This window comes from Ricinus communis, chromosome 2 (assembly GCF_019578655.1).
Source record: "Ricinus communis isolate WT05 ecotype wild-type chromosome 2, ASM1957865v1, whole genome shotgun sequence".
NCBI classification, from domain to species: domain Eukaryota; kingdom Viridiplantae; phylum Streptophyta; class Magnoliopsida; order Malpighiales; family Euphorbiaceae; genus Ricinus; species Ricinus communis.
In genome coordinates this window covers 31,067,752-31,091,110 of record NC_063257.1, presented here as the reverse complement: position 1 = coordinate 31,091,110, position 23,359 = coordinate 31,067,752, and the positions used below count along the sequence as shown (strand labels likewise).

Sequence of the window (23,359 nt, the reverse complement as noted above, 5' to 3'; positions counted from 1 at the left end):
TTGCAAGTGAGTTGCAAAGTATTTTTTTATATTGTAAAGCAATACAAAAAGATTTAGCTCTTCATCCAACGTCACTATTTTTGAATATTTACTAACAAAACATGCACCCATTGGAGTATAAATGATATCACCATCCCAATAAATAAGTAACGACAATGTAGTGGATATCGTTTCTGTCATGTAAACTTTTATGAATATAACTACGCTTTAAAAGCTGCTTCAAATATAAATACCTTCAAACATAATAAACTTCATTAACATGAAAATTATATGGATAGGAATTAATTTTTTTGATCTTTTATTATCTTTCTCTAGCAACTTAGAATTCACCTTTGGCAATATAAGGTATCGTGATATATTTCGCTTGCCAATAGAATAACTAGATGTCTTCCTTACTACCCAATTCACACACTCTTTAATAAATTCTTTAACAAGTCTTCTATAAGTTCCTCTATCTTCATAGTTATTCTATAGAGAATCAAGGATACCCTATTCATTTGGATAACATAAATATTTTTGAAGGGCTTTATATTTTTCACTGTTTGTCCTTAAACTTCCTTTTCAAACAACTTCTTGTATACAATTATTAATTTTTATAATATGATTAACTAAATAAGTCAAGTCATCATTATTGTCCTCAAGATTCATTTTAATATTTTCTAATATGCTTAATAATTCTCACACTTTTCTTCGTTGTTTACTAGTACGTATAACCACGGGAACTCGAGTAAGCCCTACTATGATTTTATATATCAATGATAAAATATAATTAATAACAAATTAATTATTAGACAAAGAAATAAATAAATTATTAAAAAAATCTAAACTAATTATTAATTAATTACAACAAATAAAAACTTCAACTTACACATAATTCTAATATAATTTACGCTATGATAAATCCATTTTAATTTATTCTTAAACACAAAATAAACTACTCATCCAATACAAATATTAAATTATGAAATATAACAACATAATATCTAAAAAGCATATTAAGTAAAAATGCATACCTTATATGACGATATCTTTTAGAAATAATAAAGACCTAGAAAAATTATAAATATCACTTATACTTACGTAATTTCTTATTCAATTATAACATTAAATTATTATATAATAATATACTAAAAATTAATAAAAAAAATTTCTACACAAATTTTAAATATCATCATACTTTTTCATTCCTAATTTCTTACTCATTTATATCTAAATATTATTATAAAATATAATACATTTAAATTTGACTGCAAACTTATACATTTCATCATACTGACAAAATATTTTGCTCATTCATATCCAAATATCATTATATATTATTATAAAAAAAACAATGCAGTAATAATTATCACCATAAAATTTCAATATTATTATACTGCAAAAACATTATATACAAATTAATTATCTTATTTAAGATAAGTTATTGTTACTTTATTGTATAAAAATAAAATATTTAAATTATATCATTTGACTCTAAATATATAATGTTTATTATATTATTATTATTATAATTATTATAATTAGTTTTATTTTTATATCATCATTTTAGTTTTATAAAATTATGATAAAACATAAAAAAAAGTTATATAACATAATGTATGATAATTTACAAGATTTTATAGTTTTTACTATCACAAAGATTTATAAAATTATAGTAAAATATAAAAGATTTATAAATGACAAATTATATAATACACACAAAAATAAACATAATAAATAACAACAACAAATTTAATCTAAAAACATTACAGATACAACTTTTTATCTTATATGACGATTTCTTATATAACTTCAATAATACTTATAAAATTATAAATATTATGAGTATAATAATATAAAAGAAATTCTAAAACAAAAAAATATAAACATTTATAAAAATATTGTACTTACAATTATTATCTTCCTAAAGTAAAAAATATTAAAAAAAAATTCTTCAACTCCGCCAAAAGAAAGAAATAAAGAAAAAAAGAAAGAATACTTCATTGAAAGCTTTAGAGAAGAATGTAGAAAAAATTTGTTCTTCACCAACCAAAAAAAGAAAAACACAGAAAAAAAAAAGAAATATAAAAGAATATGGAAGAAAGAAAATTGAAAGAAATAAAGAAAGACGGAAATGAGTGATATGAATAAGAAGAAGTGAGTTATAGTAGGAGACTTCATGAGTTAAACATTAACTTTTATTTAAAAAAAATAAAAGTTAAATAGGGTGTTCAGCTAGTGTTGCATGCATGCACACTAGCTGGAACACTACTCTTCTTTATTACTAACATTTAACATACACACATTGCATATCCACATATATATAACACTGCACAACTACACCATGCCTACACCTATCACCTATACAGAACTGCAAATACTAAAAAAAAAAAAAAAAGAATTTGGCCTTGTCTGCTTATTGGACTAATAGGCGGACAGGACCAAATTCCTTTTCTTACTTTGACCACTACCCTAAATTGATATTTTTTTCTTTCAAAACAACCTTAAATTGATAATTTCATATATTTCCACCCTACAGTGAGAAATTTATTTTTAATGACATTAAATTAAGAAAAATCCTGTGGTCCTTACGGTCCAATTAACCCATCCTCGCCATGTATGAAAAATAATAAATGCAGTAAGTATTTTCTAAAAAAATATCAAGACAAAGCAATTATTAATGCTGATGGGTTTGCTATATACAAACGTAGAAATAATGGACATTTTATTATGAAAAACTGATAATCGGTTTGTTGTGCCTTATAATAAAGATTTAGTTTGTAAATATGAATCCCATATTTATGTTTAATATTGTTATAGATCTATGATGGTAAAGTATCTATTTAAATAAATCAACAAAGGTAGTTATAAAATTCTCAAGAATTATGGAATGGACGCTGATTTTAGTAAAAATAGCGAAGATAATATTATTAATGAAATAAAAATGTATTTAGATTGTCGTTATCTTTCACTATGTGAAGTTGCATGGTGACTATTTGAGTTTCCAATACAATATAGAGACCCGGCAGTTGAAAAATTAATAGTACACTTAGAACATATAAATAGAGTTGTTTAGACTGTTTGATAATATAAGTTATATTGCAAATAATGATCAATTCAAACAAACTATGTTTATAGAATGGATAAATACTAATAGTCTTTATGAAGATGCTAGAAGTCTTACATATCTAGAATTTTCAACTAAATGGGTATTGGCATAATAAAGAAAAGATATGGACTAAACGAAAAAAGGACACTATATTGGTAGAATCGCTTACGTATATCTTAGCTCAGGTAAACTTTATTATTTGAGAATGTTATTAAATATCGTCAAAGGTCCAAAATTTAAAGATATTAGAACTGTCAATAGAGTTTTACATCCTACTTTCTAGTCCACGTGTAGTGCATATGGTCTAATAGGAAATGACATCAAATGGATTAGTGCAATGGAAGAGGTTGATTTATCTATATCATCTTTTGAATTATAAAATTTGTTTACTATTCTTATATTGTTTTATGAAATTGGTGATCCAAATAAATTATTTAATTTATTTTGAAAAAAATTCACTAATGATATAATGTATGAATTGCATCAGACTTTAGATATTCTCACTTGTCTATTTCTAATAACTATTTAAAAGACCGTGTATTGTTTGAGATTGAAAGATTTTTAATAAAATTTGTGTACTCTATCGGATTATAATTTACATTTACCCAATAGATCTTTTATTAGCAACACTGAAAATCATTTATTAGTTGAAGAATTAAATTGTAATACTTTGGATTTGAAATGTAAGTATGATATTTGATTTTAACTTTAAATTCTAAGCAATGTGTAATTTATGATATTATATTTGCAGTTGAGTCTGATAAAGGGGGATTTTTTTTATTTATGGATACAGAATGGGTAAAATATATCTATATGAAGTTATTATATCCAAACTAAGATCTGAAGGTAGTTGTTGCTTTGTCTGATGCTTCTATATTATTACTGTCTAGTGGTAGAACAACTCATTCTAGATTTAAGATTCCCATCAATATAAAAGAGTTTTCTATGTGGGAATTAAGAAAGGTACTCAATTAGCACGATTGATAAAAGAAACAAGCTTAATAATTTGGGATGAAGCTCCTATGAGTCACAGTTATTGTTTGAAGCATTAGATATATCGTTTAGAGATGTGTTGTTCCATTTGAAAGAAAAAAAAGTTAAATAATTCATTTGGAGGAAAAATTATGTTATTAGGAGGTGATTTTAGATAAATTTTACCCGTAGTCGTAAATGGTAGTAAAATAGACATTATAAATGTATCAATAATGAAATCTTACTTGTGGAGTCTTTTTAAGGTATATAAATTAACTATTAACATGCGATTATCTATTGTGTCCAATAGTAATAACGATAACAATGAATTGTTAAATTTTTCAAAATGAATCTTATCAGTCGGGGATGGTAAAGTGCCTATATTGAAATATAATAATATTGACGAACAAAAATATGGATTAATATTCTTGATAACTTATTAGTTAAGAATTATAACGATGCAATAAAACAGATAATACAAGAGACGTATCCCGATTTACTTCATAATTATGCAAATCCATTACATATTAGAGATATAGCTATTTATAATTCCTACTAACGGAATTGTTGATGTTGTTAATAACAAGATGTCTGCTTTAATACCTGAAAAAGAAAAAATCTATTATAGTTTGGATTTAATATGTAAAATATCGAACAGTACAAACAAATTAGAAGTTCTTTATCCAATAAAATTTTTAAATACTTTAAATTTTAATGGTTTCCCGCATCATGAGTTGACATTGAAGAAAAATATCCCTATTATGTTACTGCATAATATTAATCCTAGCATAGGTTTATGTAATGGCATGAGACTGTTAATAATTAATTTAGGAATCAAATTAATTGAAGTTGTTATAATAACTGGGTCGCATTACAGTAAAAAAGTATTCATACCTAGGATAGTTCTTTCATGTAAAGAAAATAAGTTCCCATTTATATTAAAAAGAAGACAGTTACCTAGAAGAATATATTACTGCATGACAATACATAAAAGCCAAGGTCAGATGCTAAATCGAGTTAGTTTATACTTATATGATCATTGTGGGCGGTGGTTTTGGGCGCGTACCCTAGTGTCTTTAGCGACTACGACATTATAAGGCTTTTCAACGTAATTGAGAACACGCTAACTAGTCACTGAGATTAACACAGAGATGGGAGTCACCACTGAGTAATCATCGGGACACATTTACTAATGAGTGGCATTTCTCATATTCCATAAGGAAGCTTACGCTATAAAATCCAGAGATGGATCTAGAAGCCAACTTCCTTATTTGTGTATAGTAGTCTTTAATTTTATTGTTTAACAAATTATTCTCTATAAATGCAAGCAATATATGCACATGCATACCAAATAACACACATAATTCACCTAAGTTTAGCCCATTTTATTCAAGCCCAGTCCATATTGGAGTTGTTAGCCTACTTTACTAGTTAATTATGTATGTAGTCCACCTAGTCTAGCCCAATTATATAGTATACTTTTGATTTTCAGTCTTTAGACCTAATGTACTACTTTTTATGAAAAGGCTCATTCATTATGATCCTAATTCTAACTAAGCTCAATCCTAACTAAAACATGCTAAGGCCCATTAAGTCTACTTCAATTTTAGGGTTTTAGGCCCAGTTAATATTGATTAGCCTATTGGACTACAATGTTCATGTTGGATCCAGTTTTAACCTAGAGTTTATGTGACCCATTTTCATTAATCAATTACATAAATACATATTCAATAATCATACAATAAGCAAAAATAAATAAAATAAAAGTAGAAAACAAACCTAATTATTACAACCTGGCCTACAACTACAATTGCGAAGGAAAAAGATCTAAATACTAATATAGAACAGGAAATACATCAAAAGCTAAAAAAATTAGAATTGAGGGCTACACAACCAATCAACTCTAAGCACAGAGCCGATCGGCTCAATATAGAGCCAATTGACTCTGCATTGAGCCAATCGACTCTAGGGTTCATAGTAGGCTTTCTATTGATTTATCAGTGTATTTTGCATCCCCATAGCTGAATTTCACATGAACAAAGAATAAATTAATTAGATATGAAAGAAAATGAAATAAAGACAAAAGTAAAAGCAACAGGAATCAATCAAACAATTAAAAACCCTAAAACTAATAAAAACCCTAGAAACTAAGAAGTACAGTAATAAAAAAATAGCAAATTAATCATGCAATCATATTAATCATATTTAACTATTGAATCTCAATGAAAATATAAATCTAATCATTAATCCTATTGCATGTGCCTAATCAGATTCAAAAACTCTAATTGGAAAAATTATCATATTCAAAACTCTAAAGTTCTTATTATCATATTCAAAAACAAATTAACATGTAGATTCACAAAAATCCTAATCTAATCATACTGATCATAAATAACAATAGTAACCCTAATCATGTTTGTAAAAATAAATAGCAAAAATAAAATTAAAAAAAAATGAAGGAACCAATTTTAGGATGATGATGGATGCATGTTTGAAGGAACCCTCAAGTTGTCACCGTATATGATGGATCTGCGTGTCTCAGGCAATGAGGATGCAGTTGAGTCAAAGACCAGATAGGAATCTAGTGCTGGATCTGGTATTGAGAAAACCTGTATCGATTTAAAAATAATTTTTCAAAAACAGTTCTTTCTTCAGTGGCTTCTTTCTTAGTGGTTTGGGTTCTGAAGAACGACAATATTTTTCTCTCTGTGTGTTTCTCTCTATTTTTTTTTCTTTCTTTCTTCTTTCTCAATGTTCTTTTTTTGTTAAATGTCGTTGTTACTTGTTTTTTTTTTTCCAAATTCTATTTAACCATAATCTTGATCACCTCTTTCTATTTATAGAGGTAGGATTTCAAAGGAAACCCTAAGGGAGACGATAATTTTAAAAATAATATTGATGAATATCCAAATTTAATTTTTAAAATTTAAATAGTTATCAATAAAAATTATGATTATCGTTAAAAAATCTTCTAGAATCTGTACTTGAACGTAAAATCATCGAGAAAGACGACGTCAAATTGCCAAAAACCCAATCCGTTATGTATAGAGCCAATTGGCTCTATATAGAGAAAGTTTTAAAAAAACCTTACAATTTAATTATACAGATTGAGTCAATCATCGAAACAGATCATAAAAATAGAAGTTGATAACCGTCAACTATGTGACATAGAAGTAGAAAGAAATGCAAATAGGAAAACAATTGTTGAGCTGTTAGCTTTAGATATTCATGTTGACAAGGTATAGTTATTTTAATATATTGTAAGGTGCTTGCTTATATTAATTACACAATAATACCATAATTACTATTTATTTTTTATTTTGTTTTACATAATTTAAAGGACGTAAAATTTACCTGCAAGGCTGAAATTAAGAATATTGATGTATCAACTAGATGGTGGTATAGAGCGTGTCCCCTTTGCAAAACTAGCATACAGAATTTTAGTAACCAAGTGTGGTGTAATAACTGCAAAGAACTGAAAGAACCGCCTATTTATTGGTACATATTGTTTGTGTAATAATTTATATAAATAAAGTCATTTCTATATACAATTTATATATGCAATTTATAATTATTTTTCTATATGCACTTTTGCGTCATTTGAAATAAATTGCAGACACCGATCTACTTCTATATAATGTTTTTGTTACTTTATGGTGTTTTATCATATTGTTATATTTTATTGTTATATTTATACTTATGTAAATCGTAATAACATTATCTGTGTGAATTTGATATACCCGCGGCATCACACAGGTGATAATACTAATTATTTATATGTACTATGACTCAAACGAAGAAAGAATTGAAGTTGTAAATTCTTTGTTAGGTAAAAGCTTAAGCACTATATAATAAGAATCTAAGCATTTTTTTTTTGAAATTGAGAATCCTTAAAAATAATGAATATCTATTGTACTGTGAAATACCTTGTTGTTGTACTAAAACAAATCTAATATTTTTTCTCTTTTTTCCTATTTTTTTGATTTTCCATAACTACTCGTCAATTATAGTTGTCCATTCTAAAGATTGACTCATGCTAATTCATCAATATAATATATCCTATTATTATAACTCTTTAACAATAAATAAGATAATAAACCAAGGATGATATGATTTGATTAATGAAATAAGCAAATTGAAATTAAATAAAGTCAAAAAGAGATTGACATAAACTAATTATTAATCTCACAAAAATTAAATAATGTAGTAGTTAAAGTGACAATGGAAGAGCTAAACATGGAGATTAGTGGTAAAAATTGTGAATCTAAGTACTTGAATTGAAAGTTTCAATGAAAATGGAGATTTGCAATTAGAGTATTTGTGTAAAATACAAATTACGACAAAAAAGAAAAAGAAGTATCTGAAATTTTCTAGGGCTAGTTACATTTTTGTTATTTATCTTATTAAAAGATAAACATATCTTTTATTTATCAGAATATTTTAAAAAGGGATTTTAAAGACTTTTTATTTTAATTGTTTTGACCTACTCGGTTCATTATTACTCATCAATTCTCATGATTTATAGCGGGTTATGGGAGTTTTAATAAGTTTTAAAAAAAAATTTACTTACTTCAATTTTAATTGAACTAACCTATTTTTCTTCACGAGTACAACTGGTGAATTGGTTAGGTTCCACACCGATTGAATTATGCACTTCAATTGGATATTTATATTTGAAATTATTTTCTTTGCAATTTAGTCTATATATATGACCCAAAAATTAGTTTTGAGATACCTTTACTTTATCCATTTATATTTATATTTAATATTATTTTCTTTGCACTTTAGTCTATATATATGACCCATAGATTAGTTTTGAGATATTTTTATTTTATCCATATAGATTGTGTTTAGGAGTAGACAATTATTTTTTAAAATAACAAATATATTATTGTTACTTTAAAAAATAATTGCATAGTACTCAAAGACAGTTTATTTTTATTAGAGCATAAACCCAATTTCTTGATATAATAAGATAAATAAAATAAAGATATCTCAAAATTAATCTATATATAATAAAATGAATAAAATAAAAAAAATCTCAAAACTATTTTATGGGTCATAGCCATTCATCATAAACATAAGATAACAATAACAATGGAGTAAAGAGATTAGATAAAAAGAAAAATTTTATATCATTTTATACACAAATTATTTCCTATATCATTTTATTATATTAAATTTTTTCTTGAGTCAAAGGATTAAATTAGTAAAAAGATAATTTATTTACTTTATTCTTTTATTGAATATTGAATTAGTCTGAAATTAATCTTTAGTTAATGCAATCTAAATCAAGTATTTAATAGAACAATAATAAAAATATTTGCTAGTAATAAAATTATTTAATTTTATAATTAAAATTAAATTATATAATATTTTAGTAATATTATTCCAAATATAGATATTCTTGAAAATGTTTAAATCATCAATGATTAAATTATACTAAAATTGGAATAAATACAAAATATTAATTGATTAGGCTTAATTATGAAAAAAATCTTATACTTTGCACTTGTTATAAAATCTAGCATGTACTGTTCAAATTTTAATATTGATTTCGATTTTAACCTCCAATGTTGTAATACCCATAAAAAAAGATAATAAATAAATAAATATAACAAAACATTTTTTTCCTCCTCCTTCTTCCTTCTTCTCCCGGACGCTAACACCCCCTCTCCAACCACTTCTTTCCATTTCTACTGCTTGCACCTCCCCTCCCCTAGCCGCGGCAAACTCCTTCTCCTTCCCTTTCTTCGTCGGCGTCGCCTCCTTTTTCTTCCTTCTTGCTACCGACGATGAGTTGGAGGAAGGGAAGCTCCCCCCTTGCTACCACTGCAAGCAATCGTATGTCGCCCTTTTCCCACAAATCTAATGCCAGAAACGAGCTCCCCACCGTCGAAAACCCCCAAGCCAAGCTCCCCCGCTAAACTTTCTGATCTCTATCTGGTGGCTTCGGGCGAGTTTCCGGTAAAAGCATTTACATTTTCGGACTCTCTGAAACACAAGCTTCGCGTAGGCGCTTCTGGATTCGAAATCCGACACCGTTGGTGGTACCGGCTTTCAGACCCTGATGTTTCTCAGACGTGCAGAATTTTTAATTTTTGGCTCGGCAAAATTCATTTGGACCTTAAAAATAATTTCAAAACTTTTAGAAATTAATAACCCATTAATTGTTAGTTATAACTAATTAATTTAATTTTATTAATTGATAATTTAATTACAAATATTATGAATTAATTAGTGTGATTAATTATTATTCGATTTGTAATAATTGCGGTTGTGAATAATTTAATTAGATACCATAAAAATTTTATGGGTTGGTTGTGGAATAAATATTAATGACAGACCGTCTGTTATTAATTGTGATCTCTGGTGTGTTACAGAGTCGGAAAAATAATGCAGTTATGGACGACCCGACTCCTGATAAATATGTATTGAATATTGAAGTGTTTTTAACAGGTTTTGGACTCGTTTTACGAGGAGTATCCCGATAGTGTAACGCTGTCGACTTATTGGCAAAAAGGAGAAAAATCACTTTGATCTCTTGTTTCAGAAAAATAAGTGGCTCACTCCATATTTTTGGAGAGGTTTTGCCGAATTTTCGATAGAATTTCCGAATAGGAATTTCGTAGACAGTCTAATCTAGGAGTCTAGACCTAGAAAAAATTAAAAATATCTCATTAATCGAGTTATTTTCGTAAATAGATAATCCATTCGTCTAGCTAGCTCCACCCGAGGCGCAGGAGCAGATTGCAGAGCGCGACAGAATTGTGAGTTAAAGTCATATAATCAACTGCTTTTATATCATGTATAAATTAAATGTATTATTAATTGATCAGTAATTATTATAATCATCATTAGCATTATTATTAGTAATTTTATTTGATTAAAAATTATTACAATTATTATTATTAGCGTTATTATTATTAATTTTATTTCTGTTACTACCGATATCATTATTAATATTATTATCCTTATTTTTGCTATCATAATTTATTGTTATTTAATATTATTATTATTATTATTACATATAATTTTTATGTTTGTTGTACTCGAGGCTATTCAACTTTAATTCTTAATATGTTATTGAATAATTATATTTACTTGTGATTTATACTATTTATAACTATTATTGATGCTATGATTGTAACTTTGGGATGAGGTGGCATTAGAACATGCCACCTGATAGGTTGCATCAGGACCGCGTGCTCACTAGTATTAAACAGAGACATGTAATAAAAGAATATTTTTTTTTAGGATTTGCCCCGATCGAGTATAACATTTTGGTCTATGAGAATTTGATCGCCAGGGGAAAGGTCCCTCGTTGAGCGTTGCTCTCTAGGAGCCGGCTTTATTGGAAATTAAGTGATCAAGTTGGATGTAAGGACCCTAGTCGAACTTTGCTCTTTGGGCGCCAGTCTTATTGGAATAAGAGAGCCGAATAGCTAATAGGATTGGAGTTTAGGTTTCTGCTGGGGTACTCGTCCCATAATATTTAAATTGTATTTTTATGAATCGCGGCATATGACGTGTTTTGATATAATATGATATTTTATTTTGATTAAATAAATATTTTATTAGGATAACTGTATTTATTTTAGGATTATATGATTTTAACTTACTTTCAAAACTAACAGTTTCAATTTTAATTTTTTAGGTGATAGCTAAGTTTTCCTTCATCGTTCTCTTGATAGCCTGACTTTTTTTTTTCAGGCCTATTATAATTAATTTTTACTTTTTGCATTCCAAATTATTTAAAAACCTAGACTCTCCACAATAGTAGTTCCAAAGCTTGAACAATTTATTTTGATCTGTTAAAACTATGGGAAAATATTAAGCGATCATGTTGATAGATTTATTTAATTATGTTGTGGTCATGCGAATGAATTGTTGGTATATTTGAGTAGCATGTATATATATATATGTATGCATATTTGAATTGTTGATGAGTTAGACTTGTTATGAGTTTCGGTGGCCTTAATCCTACCAATTCCCTAATGCCAGTCACGGGTCTATAGATCGAATCGTAACAAGTGTAACTATTAATTAAATTTATTAACGTAGCTTGAATTCTGGCAATAACAATAAAAATAAGGAATTAAGTCAACACCCTCATTTTTAAATATTATCGTTTAAACTTATAAAATTAATAAAACTCTAAAGTTAAGAAAAGAAAAAATTAATTTATATACTTAAATAATAATATTTTACTAATAGAACGAATCAACAACTCTAATGTTAACTCGGTTCTTTTTTGTTATTGTTAGAGTTCATGCCAAGCTAGCAGATTTAATATATAATTTTATTAAATGTTAAAATTGAAATCAATATTAAGATATGATTTTGAAATTGAAAATTGAAAAACTACGTACTAGATTTGATAATAAATATAAAGTTTAAGATTTTTTAATAATTAAGATAATTAATTATTATTATTATATATTAAAATTCACTGTCTATAAAATTAGTTACTATATTTATTAAAATTAATTATTTATTGTAGTTCAATAAAGAATAAATTTCTGTGAGTGTTCTTTGGGAAAAAATTAAAAATTAAATTATAATTTTCTGTTAATAATTTAAAAAAAAAATAATAATTAATGTTACAAAAATACGAGGGTATTTAAATAGAATAAAAACGATCGAAGAGACAATTTGTGTAATAAATAAAAAATATTAGGAGATAAATTCCAAACGTGTGATATTTTGATTTCGAAAAGAAACCGATCCTTATCGTCGGTTAATAACAGTGTTACATCCACGTGGCGTAAATCGAACGGTAAAATATGTTAAATTCCTTTTTTATTTTTTTAAAAAAGTAGGACCCACAAAAACAAAGGCTCCCCAAATTCGAAACGAAGTACTAAGCGCGAAATTTGAAGCCAACACACAGAGTCTCTCTCTCACTCTCTCAAAACAAGAAATTTGAATCTATCGAAGAAAAAAGAAAATGAATTACTGTGAGATTCGTTCCTTTTCTTCTTCTTTTTTTTTTTCCCTTGATTTCTTATTTATTCTTAATATTTTTTGAATCTCTCTAATTTATTTTATTTTAATATATTCTTCTTCTCCTTCTTCTTCTTCTTGTAGCTCTCTCTGCTGAATTACATTTTTCTTTTTTGGTTTTTGTTTTTCAGTGTGAGATTACTGAGGCTGCGTTTGGTTGCCGAGAAAACGGAGGTAAGAAACACTGTCGTCTGGTTGTTGTTATTATTATTGCTTTTTTTTTTAAAAAAAAAAAAAAAAAAACGTTTTTCCTTTGTTTATTTATATATTACCTATTTTTGTTGGTAACATCTAGTTAGTCTTTGTATTTCTTTAAAAGATTTTAATTGGGTCAGTTCCTTTTCAACTTTGAATAAAATTTCCTGTTTTGCTTAGTGTGAAATTAATGGTAAAAAATTGGTGATATTTCTGTTTGGTAATAAATTTGCAAGTTTTATTATTCTCTAATGTTATGATCGTTGTGTATTTGTAGGGTTCTTGATTTTGAGGGTTGAGCTCTGATGGCATCCATATGAAGGAAAATTTTGAAAAATTAGAAAGGATGAAGGCACATGTACAAATGAAACCCAGAGGAGGAGGACCACCACCATCATCTAGGGTTAATGCACAACAAGCTGTTTTTGAGCTTAAACAGAAAGTGGTTAATGCACTTAACAAGCTTGCAGATAGAGATACTTGCCAAATAGGTGCTGATGAGCTTGAGAAAACAGCTCAGTCATTATCCCCAGATGGGATTCTCCCTTTTCTATCTTGTATACTAGACACTGACAAGGAGCAAAAAAGTTCTGTTAGAAAGGAATGTGTTAGATTGATGGGTGTCTTGGTCCATTTTCATAACAATCTTATGGGTCCGCATGTGGGTAAGATGGTTGCTACTATTGTCAAAAGGCTCAGAGATCCTGACTCCATTGTGAGGGATGCTTGTGTTGAAACAATGGGTGTTTTGGCTTCTAAATTGAGTACTAGTCTTCATCATGGGGATGAGAGTGGTGGAGTTTTTGTTTTGTTGGTTAAACCTCTCTTTGAAGCTCTGGGTGAACAGAATAAGCAGATGCAGTTTGGTTCAGCATTGTGTTTGGCTAGGGTTATTGACAATACACATGATCCTCCCGTTCCTATTTTGCAGCGAATGTTAACTCGGACCATTAAGTTGCTTAAGAATCCACACTTCATGGCTAAACCAGCTGTTATTGAGTTGAATAGAAGTGTTATTCAGGTGACTTTTTAACTATGGCCAATAACTTTATTTTTTCGTGTACTTTTTAGCTTCGATTATTCTGCATTTACCCAGTATCGCTGACTGCAAAATACTCGAGGCATGTTTTGTTTGAACCTGTGCATTTGAGTAAGAATGATAAGGGTCCTGCATTGTTTATTTAATATTGCTGCAGGTATATTTCAACATGTCAGTAGCTTATGATGGTCAAGATGGGTTGCAAATGGTGACTTGTTCTTAATTCCATATTCTTATCAAATTAGGTTAAAATGGCACCATGCTTTCTTCCTCTTAAGTATACTTTATTTTGTGACATGAGTCAGATTAGATCATCTAACAATATGATGGCAAGAAATTTCACCTTGGTTGATACTTATGAATGAAACAGAAGGTCATTATTAACGTTTTTTTTTTTTATTTCATCTAAATAGTTATGCAGATATGCAGACTTTAGGTAATTCTTGTTTCCGCATTTTAATAGATTCTTCTAACTTATGCAGCTAAAGGAACTGGCAAAATATTGCCTTATCACCAAATTATCAATTACATATCCAAATTATGGGTGTAAGTGTTTTGCTATGTTTGTTGCTCTAGTTATGAGAAAGATGCTTGGTGGTTCTTTATATTGATAATGGACCATGTGATCAGCAGTTGAGATGTTAAATGAGTCTTTAGTCCATAAGCTATTTTACTACATAAGATTTGGTTTGGTGTCTCATCTTGAATTCAACTTGTTTGGACATTGGCCTCATTTTAAATTTATTTCAGGCAGGGGGTGCTCCCTCGCACAGTGTTCTATCTGCAGCAATGACTAGTATTCAAGAAGCACTAAAAAACAGCGATTGGACAACACGCAAAGCAGCTTCTGCAGCATTAGCGGAAATTGCTTCATGTGGTGGGTCTTGGCTGGGATTGTTCAAGCCTTCTTGCATCCGTTCTCTTGAATCATGCCGTTTTGACAAGGTTGATGTTGATTTACATTTACATTTGGAGAATGTTGCTTTTTTTTTTTTTTTTTTTCCCCTTTTTACTGAATTGTTACAATTAATTATAATATCCCTTTTGTGTTACTTATAGGTCAAACCAGTTAGAGATACAGTACTCCATGCACTACAGTATTGGAAAAGTCTTCCAGGGTCTGATACTCCTGAACCCTCAGAAACTGGATCTTCAATAAAAGGTTTATTGTCCATGCTTAAACTTGATCTAGTCATCTGGTTGATTGGATTCTATAAATATATGCACTATTTGTATGCTTTATAATTGTCATATTGTCTCTTTCTTAACTGAATCTAATTGAGGCCAGTTTGGCATTCATTTTCCCACCTGCTTTTGGTTTTTATTTTCTTTCTTATTTCTTTTTCCTGTAGTTGCTTTTTGGAATCCAACTTTTGAAAGAAGCAAAGTACAACATGCTTTCTCTAAAAGTAGGTTCCAAAAAGTAGATGCAACAAAAACAATAAAATCTAAAATTTCTAAAGCATGGTTCCCACAGCAATGCCAAATAACTGTCAGAGTCATTCAAATACTTTCATAATACACAACTGGTTGCTAATGCTCTGATTTGAAGTTGCTTAATTAAACATGCAAGTCCACTTAATAGATCCTAGAAAGTAAAACGACATGTTAGGATGCAAGAACAGAGTTACATGAACTTAAAAGTTACTGTGAGGCTATTTTTTGACAACTGAAGCAGAAAATAATGGCCTCATATTATAATAATATCGAGATAAATTAGTTAAATAATTTCCTGAATTTAAGGAAAATAAATTATGATCCTTGTATTTTCTAAAATTGGGGAGCATTTGGGCTATTGTGCAATTTCCAACATAATTTTTAGTGCTTGATCATTTTCTAAAGTAATTGATTTCACCTGAATGGTATATACAAATGAAGCATTGTAAATTGAAAAACTCAATAAATTGTTTTAGTAATATGCAGTAAAACCATTAAAAGAAATATGAACTAACTGGTTATTAGTTCACCATTAAAATTGGTTACTTGAACAAGAAATTGATTGCAATATGGTGGCATGTTTGATCTTAAACAATAGAACCACACCATTCCTTTTTCGTTGTCTCTAAGATGAGTGTTACCTTCAAGATAGTACATAAGATAATAGCTCCTTTGTAATTTTGGACGATGCACAAAGCTCGTTTCTATTGGTTTCCTTGCACTTTGATTTACTATATATGGTTCTTTGGAGAATCATGTAGTTCATGACATTACTTCTTAATTCCTTCTTTGGGTGGATGCAAATGAGAAGGAAAAGGAAGAATTTAGAGAAATTTCCAGCTTGGTTATGAAATGATGAGAGGAAGGAAGTGAAACCATTTTCCATTTACTGTCGAAGGCCACTTTTTGTTCCATCTAATTTGGGAGGGAACCAAGGGAAAGAAAGAAACGAGGATAATACAACTTGAGTTTACCATTATATCCTTTGCATGTCAACAAGGAAAAGTCATCTAAGAAGGATATGGTTATAAAATAAATTTTAGTCTTGTCTCTTCTTTTATCTCATAAAATAAAATTTAGTTTTGTCTCTTCTTTTATCTCATTCAAACTATACAAGAGGAATATGATATCAATTCCCTATAATTTATTTTCTTTTCCATGGCATCTTTTGATTAAGGGTAAACATTCTTTGTTGTATTTGGTTAGAAAACTTAAAACCCAAGGATTTTAGTTTAACAAAGATTTGAATTCATAAAAGAGAAAAAAAAAAAAAAAAATCTTAGACCTTAAATGAATTTATGCCTTCTTTATATAGTTCATCTCACCCTTAAAATCAGTTTTCATCTGTAGTATTGAATCTAGTCGACATTTATAAATGCAAGAGAGGAAAAGAAGAGGAGAAAAATCTATGCAGTTATGGCTCATCACATAATTTAAATTCAAAGTTATCAGCTATATGCGGCCTAATAAACCGACAAACTATACTAATGTGAACTTCAAGTTGTGAATTATCCTTTTTCCTGACTGGTTAATAAGATGGCAGTGGTTTCCTTAGAAGCCTATAGTATGGTTTACCTATATGTTTAGAATTTTCCTTTGGATGTTTCTTTTGTAATAGCATGCTTTCTGTTCTTTTAAATCACCTTCAGCTGCTTATCATATTCTCCATGCAGAAATTTTTTGTAGAGGTGACTATAGTGACCTTACCAGCACCAGTGACTCTGCAAGGAAGGAAGTTACACCAAAAAAAGCTGTTACTGACTTAGCTAAAAGAAGGATTCCTTTATCTGTTAAGAAAACATGTCAAAACTACCTGGATTCTCAGCATCACAAGGCTGATGACTGGCAAATTGAAATAGCAGTACCTAAATCTCATAATGTTTCTTTAGCAGATCTCCGTAATGAGGAATCTGAGGGTAGTTCCATTACCAAGACATTAGAAAGAATCAACTCTGACACTGCAAGTACACTATATAATGGGTGTGAGTATGTACCCGTTGATGACAAGCAAGATTGTTCATCAGTATCCAACCTAGTTGCTGACAACTTTGAGACCAAGTTTGTGACAGTTTCCCATGAGGAGGGTGATATGTCAAAGTTAAAGGAAAGAAATCAATGCCTTGCAGCTCAAGGGATCAACAACGAGGAACAAACATACTCTGCACAGATTCGAGATCGCAGGAGTCTTGATTCTACAGTCACAGAGACTAGTTTTCAACCTTCACATGGATGTTGTTCACAGATGGCCAATGAAATGGCTTGCGTTCAGAAACAACTTTTGGAGATTGAAAACAAGCAGTCTAACTTAATGGAGATGCTACAGGTAAATATTCCCATTTGGAATCCGTAGAATAGGTTTGTGGTTTTGCAACATTTCAGAACTATGATTTTGACATATCAAATGAAGATATTCTAGCAAAACCATATATGGACTTACTGTTGAGGCACAATTAACAACTGCTATCTTTATTTACCTCAGATATTTTATATCTGCTATTTGAAAGAAATTCTTTTGCATCTAGCCTATTTTGCACAAATCTTGCAGGCTCTAACTTAATGAAGAATCACTGCACAGAGAAATCTACAATCTAATCTTGTGGCTTTTATTGTGTTAAATATCTTGAATACTTTTTTCCTTTTGAGGGAGTGCTTATTTCCTTTGCTGCACCAGGGAAATCAAAGTTTTGCACATTGTTTTACCTTACAACTTTGAAACCTACTTCTAATGGTAATTTTGTTTGCAGGTGTTTTCATCTGGAATAATGGATAACCTATCTATATTAAGGTCTAAGGTATCAGTTTTGGAGCATGAGGTTGACAGAATTGCTCAAGCTCTTATGCATGGGGCAAGACATTCTGATTCAGCAATCTCAAAACTTATGAAGCAGAATCAAAGTGTTTCTTCTCCAAGATTTTCAACATCTACCCCAAGGCCATCTGTTGACATTCGCAATAGACAATCTTCATTGTTAGCTGCAAAGAATTCTGACATTTGGGAGGAAAAAACATACAATAGAAGCAGATCAAGCAATTTGGCCAAACAGGGTACAGAGATATGGACCAATCCTACTGCTAAGACGCATAAGAATGACATAAGGACGGACATGCAGAAAAGCACTGGACAGAGAGCACAGAGCATGTGTTGCACAAGAAAAGTAGATGCTGCCCTTGCTTCAGTTTCAAGTGCCAATGCAAGAGAAAATGGTCAGGTGAACAGCAGTTACTTGTGGCAACGTGTGAAAGGTTTTCTGTGTGAAGGGGACCTTGACTCTGCATATGTAGAAGCTCTTTGTTCCACTGATGAACTTCTTCTAATTGAGCTTCTTGATAGAACTGGTCCTGTACTGGAAAGTTTATCACACAAGACTGTTAGTGACATTCTTAACACTTTGGCATCTTACTTCTTAGAACAAAGATTTACCAACTCTATAGTCCCCTGGCTGCAGCAGGTAAGTGCTTCATTACCTATTTTGATTATTGTTTTCACTACCTGTATGTGGTTTGTTTTGGTGTTGAATCCGGTATAATGTACTTCTTGATCGTTGACTAGATTTTACATAACTAGCCATAATATTAGAAATCGGTCTATATAAGTTGGCAAGTGTATGTGGGAGTTCTAGTGTTAATGGGCTTTATTAGCTATCTGTCCTTTAAACTAACTACATCTGGATTATTGACTATACTTAATTATGGTTTGCTTTAATGCTTGCAACCATTTGCTTTTCTAATTTCAGATGGACAATAATTTCTCTAGTTTTCATCAATTTTTTCTTTTAATTTTGTCTAGCTGATAGAAGATGAGTTGTTTAGTTAATGTATTAAGAAGAAGAAATGCATGACTTGCAATATCATGTTTTTCCCAATTTTTTTTTGCCCAAGCTTCTTCTTGTTGTTCCTAAAATTGTGCAAGATAAAGAATGAATACCCAAAGAAGGAAAACTAAGAAGGGGGGAGGGGTTCAAGGTTGCTTTCACTCCCTGAGGTGTTAATACTTCTCTTTTAGGTGCAAGTTAGTGCAGACTTAAATTATGCTGTAATTTCTTTTGGTATGATTTTATTTTTAGTAGTTTTGCCTTTTTTTCTTTTGGTTTTGTGAAGCAAATTGGAGTCAATGCTCTAATCATGTGTGTAGCTTGCATGTCAAATACTATGTCCATTGAATACAGATAAATGGATTCCATCTATATTGTGATAAGCAACCTATAATTATCTAGTTGACCTGAAAGTTGATGTTCATGACCCATGGAATGTGGTGTTAAATTCACTGGTGGGTTTCTTAATGTTGAATCATACCAGAATATTATGGAACAGTGCAACCGACACACCCACAGATGGATTTCCTACAGCGGAATTGTAGTTTTGTATGTGCATAGTGAAAGGACAACCATTTTGCAACAGAAAAAAAAATCAAATTTTCAAAGCCTTAAAAGTAAAATTAGACCATAAAGTTGTAGCTGTACTTTCCATGTTCTTACTTGGGCACATTTCACATTCTTTGTTTCCAGCAGCAAAAATTATGCATATATGACTAAGCAAAGACTTGGAACATTTCTCTGCAATCAATTCCATGCAATGCAATTTGAGGGAATAAGTAATATTTTGTTATTGCTGGTTCATAGAGAAGTGCAGTTAAGTTTGTTTTCAATTGTTCACAGCAGTTTGGACTTTTCATATCTGTTTGAATTGTCTAATATGATCGGTTACTTCTTTGAGCTTTTTAGGATCAGTTCTGATATACTCATCTTTTTGTATACAATGTTCAAATGAAAACCATAAATTTCTCTAATTTAGATGGTGGATTTGAGCACAATTCATGGACCAGATTATTTGGTGCTCTCTGCAAAAGCAAGAAGAGAATTCTTGTCTGCAATTCAGGAGGCTGCTAACATGGAATTTTCTAATCCTGCTGAAAGAAGATCTATCACTCAGCTTACAATGAGATTGTGCCATCTCTGGGGTAAGACAATCTCCCATGTGGTTATGTGAATATCTATCCTATAAACGTTTTAAACCAAGTTTTCTTCATTTTAGTTTTGAGTGCTAACGACCAATTTTCCATGTGGTTATGTGAATATCTATCCTATATACGTTTTAAACCAAGTTTTCTTCATTTTAGTTTGAGTGCTAACGGCCATTAATGATTTTCTTTCAAAATTATACTCACTCTTTTGCACATGCATAAATATTAGACAATACTTCCTCTGTCCCCAAGAAAGTACTCCTTTTTTCCTTTTTCATCGTCCGAGATTATAATTCACTTTTTTGTTTTCTTAAAATTTTTAGTCGAATAACTACTAATGGAAAATACTCTTCATTTATTAACATTAATATTATTTCCTCTGTCCCAAAAGGGTAGTTGTTTTTTCTTCTTTTGTCCATCTCGAATGATAGTCCGCTTTCTTAATTTTAGTTGTTAGTTAACTTATGTAAAAGATGCCTTTCATTTACTAACATAAATATTATCACTTAACATCAAATTTCAACTTGGTCAAAATTATACATTTTTATTCTAGATATTCTTAAGTTTTGATATAATACTATATCTTTTATTTGATTCTCAATGGTTAAAAATTATATAACAATAATGGATGAGTTGGTAAGTCCAACAAAATTAATGTGACTAGTTGACACTTAAAATGTCAAAAGGGTACTCTAATAAAAAATAGTAAAAATTAATGGTATCAACTATAAATATACTAACTTTTCTAATCTATTATAAATTAAAAGTGAATTATCTTTTTAGAAAGAGGGAGTAAAAAGAGTTATACATAAGAGAATCATTTGGAATCTTATAGGGGAAATGCTGTTGCAAGGTCTCCTTTCCTCCTTATAGAACTGGGATAGGAATAGGACTGCGCAAGGTCTCCCTATTTTACAAAAAGCAAATAGGGCATAAGATCTGATGTATGTAGCAATTAAACAGTGGAATAAGTTAATAAGGTTTGTTTAAGCACTTCTTTGTGGTAATCAGTAAGTACACCACAATCTGCTAGCACAGCAGCATATCGTACACTACTGTTCTAGTCCATACTTTCAAGACTAACAACTCTATTACATTTACTTTTTGCAGGAAACAGCTGCAGATAATTCAGTCTAGACGCATGGCTTCCACTGCATTTGTATTTTTGCTTCATTCAAGTAGGTATTCATGCAACTGATGCTGAATCTTGGCCTTTGGATTTATGCTTTTTCATGGAATGTATGTTTTCTTGAAGAAAAAGAGTTTGTTCTGAAACTGGGGGGGCTGAATTTATGTTCCATTGATATCAGTGGTTAATGTGTTGCCTTGAGATGATGAAAATACTTTATGTATTCTGGTTGCTGGATAATTATCAGGCATGTTAACAAGAAGCCATTCTACACGGATCACACCGTTGCGGCTTAATTCCTAACTTTGTTGGCTTTCCTACTACAAAAGTTTTCAGCATCTACTGTTTTTCAGCAACCCTACCAGATAAATGTTTGATTTCTCAGCATCTTTGATCCGTTCTCTATGGTATACATATGAGTAGGCTTGGCATAAGATCTAACAAATTTTTAATGTTGCAGCATGTAGCGAGATTGTGGTATGAATAATTATTACAATATACTGCATTTTAAGTCCGGAACTTGTGATGCCCAGTTCAATAATTATAATAATAATAATGACGAAAAGTTAATAACAGAATTTTAAATAGAGAGTAATGTTCTATCTCTCGATGATACGAAAGTTCTTGGTGATGATTCAAGCAAGGATGCCAAGGCTATAGATACTAATCACAGTGCTAAAGTGGCTAAATTCATATATATTCCAGGAGGTGAATGGATAAAGATGTGCATTATTGTGTAGCATGTATGGTTTTATACGATGGAACAATTTCTTGGAATAAGATTCAATTGGGCTAACTATTGTATGGGCTCAATTTGTCTCTATTTGATCTTTTGGGCCAATTTAATCTACGAATTTACTTATTTAGTTCAAATTGTTTTTGGAAAAATAATAAAAATGTCTTATGTTTTTTTTAATCAAAATTTATGGTATTAATTTTTTTATTTTTACTATATTAAAAAATTAAAAATACAGTTTTTTAATTTTTCTTTTCAAAATTATGATTTTAAATTTTTTAGTTATTTTTATGAAAAAATAATAAAAAATAATTGAAAAATAATTACATCATATTTTTTTTAAAAAGTAGTATATTTTTTAATTATATAATAAAAATGATATTTTTTATTGATTTTATGATAATTGTAAAGAGTTTTATTGTTTTTTAACTAAGAGAGTAGGAGCTGTTTATCTTTATAAAATAGAAAAGCGATTTTATTTTAAAATGAAATAAAAAATAATTTAATTATTTTTAAAAGCCAATTTAAATATTCTTTTGATATATATTAGCAGTCTAATTTATTTTTATCAATTTATACTTAATGGAGAGTGAGTCACTTTTTCAAATTGGATAATTTGAGCCAAATAAAAAGTAAAATTCTAAACTAAATCGGCTTGAAAAGTTAAAAAGGGACAAATTGAATTTATGCAATAAAATTAATTTTTAGTTAATTGATGAAAGAACTAAGACTACTAATAGTCCATAAAGTTGCTAAGAATATATTTTTATTCAACTTTGACAATGAAGAGGTGAAAT

At 29.5% G+C, this 23,359-nt stretch overlaps 1 protein-coding gene across 2 annotated transcripts; it reads left to right on the top strand.

The window, feature by feature from the left end:
• Positions 1–12,816: 12,816 nt before the first annotated feature.
• Positions 12,817–22,222, top strand: LOC8262546 (TORTIFOLIA1-like protein 2). Of its 2 annotated transcripts, XM_002527768.4 has the most exons (9): positions 12,824–13,020; positions 13,198–13,240; positions 13,539–14,282; positions 15,051–15,245; positions 15,360–15,462; positions 17,411–18,060; positions 18,482–19,186; positions 20,529–20,694; positions 21,808–22,222. In XM_002527768.4, exons 3-9 carry the CDS (start codon positions 13,578–13,580, stop codon positions 21,822–21,824), a joined length of 2,541 nt encoding a protein of 846 aa, XP_002527814.2. In that variant the 5' UTR covers positions 12,824–13,020; positions 13,198–13,240; positions 13,539–13,577; the 3' UTR covers positions 21,825–22,222. The 2 variants fall into 2 exon arrangements, with proteins under 2 accessions (XP_048227312.1, XP_002527814.2); XM_048371355.1 differs by lacking the exons at positions 20,529–20,694; positions 21,808–22,222 and adding an exon at positions 20,243–20,493 and having other exon boundaries at positions 12,817–13,020.
• Positions 22,223–23,359: the final 1,137 nt, after the last annotated feature.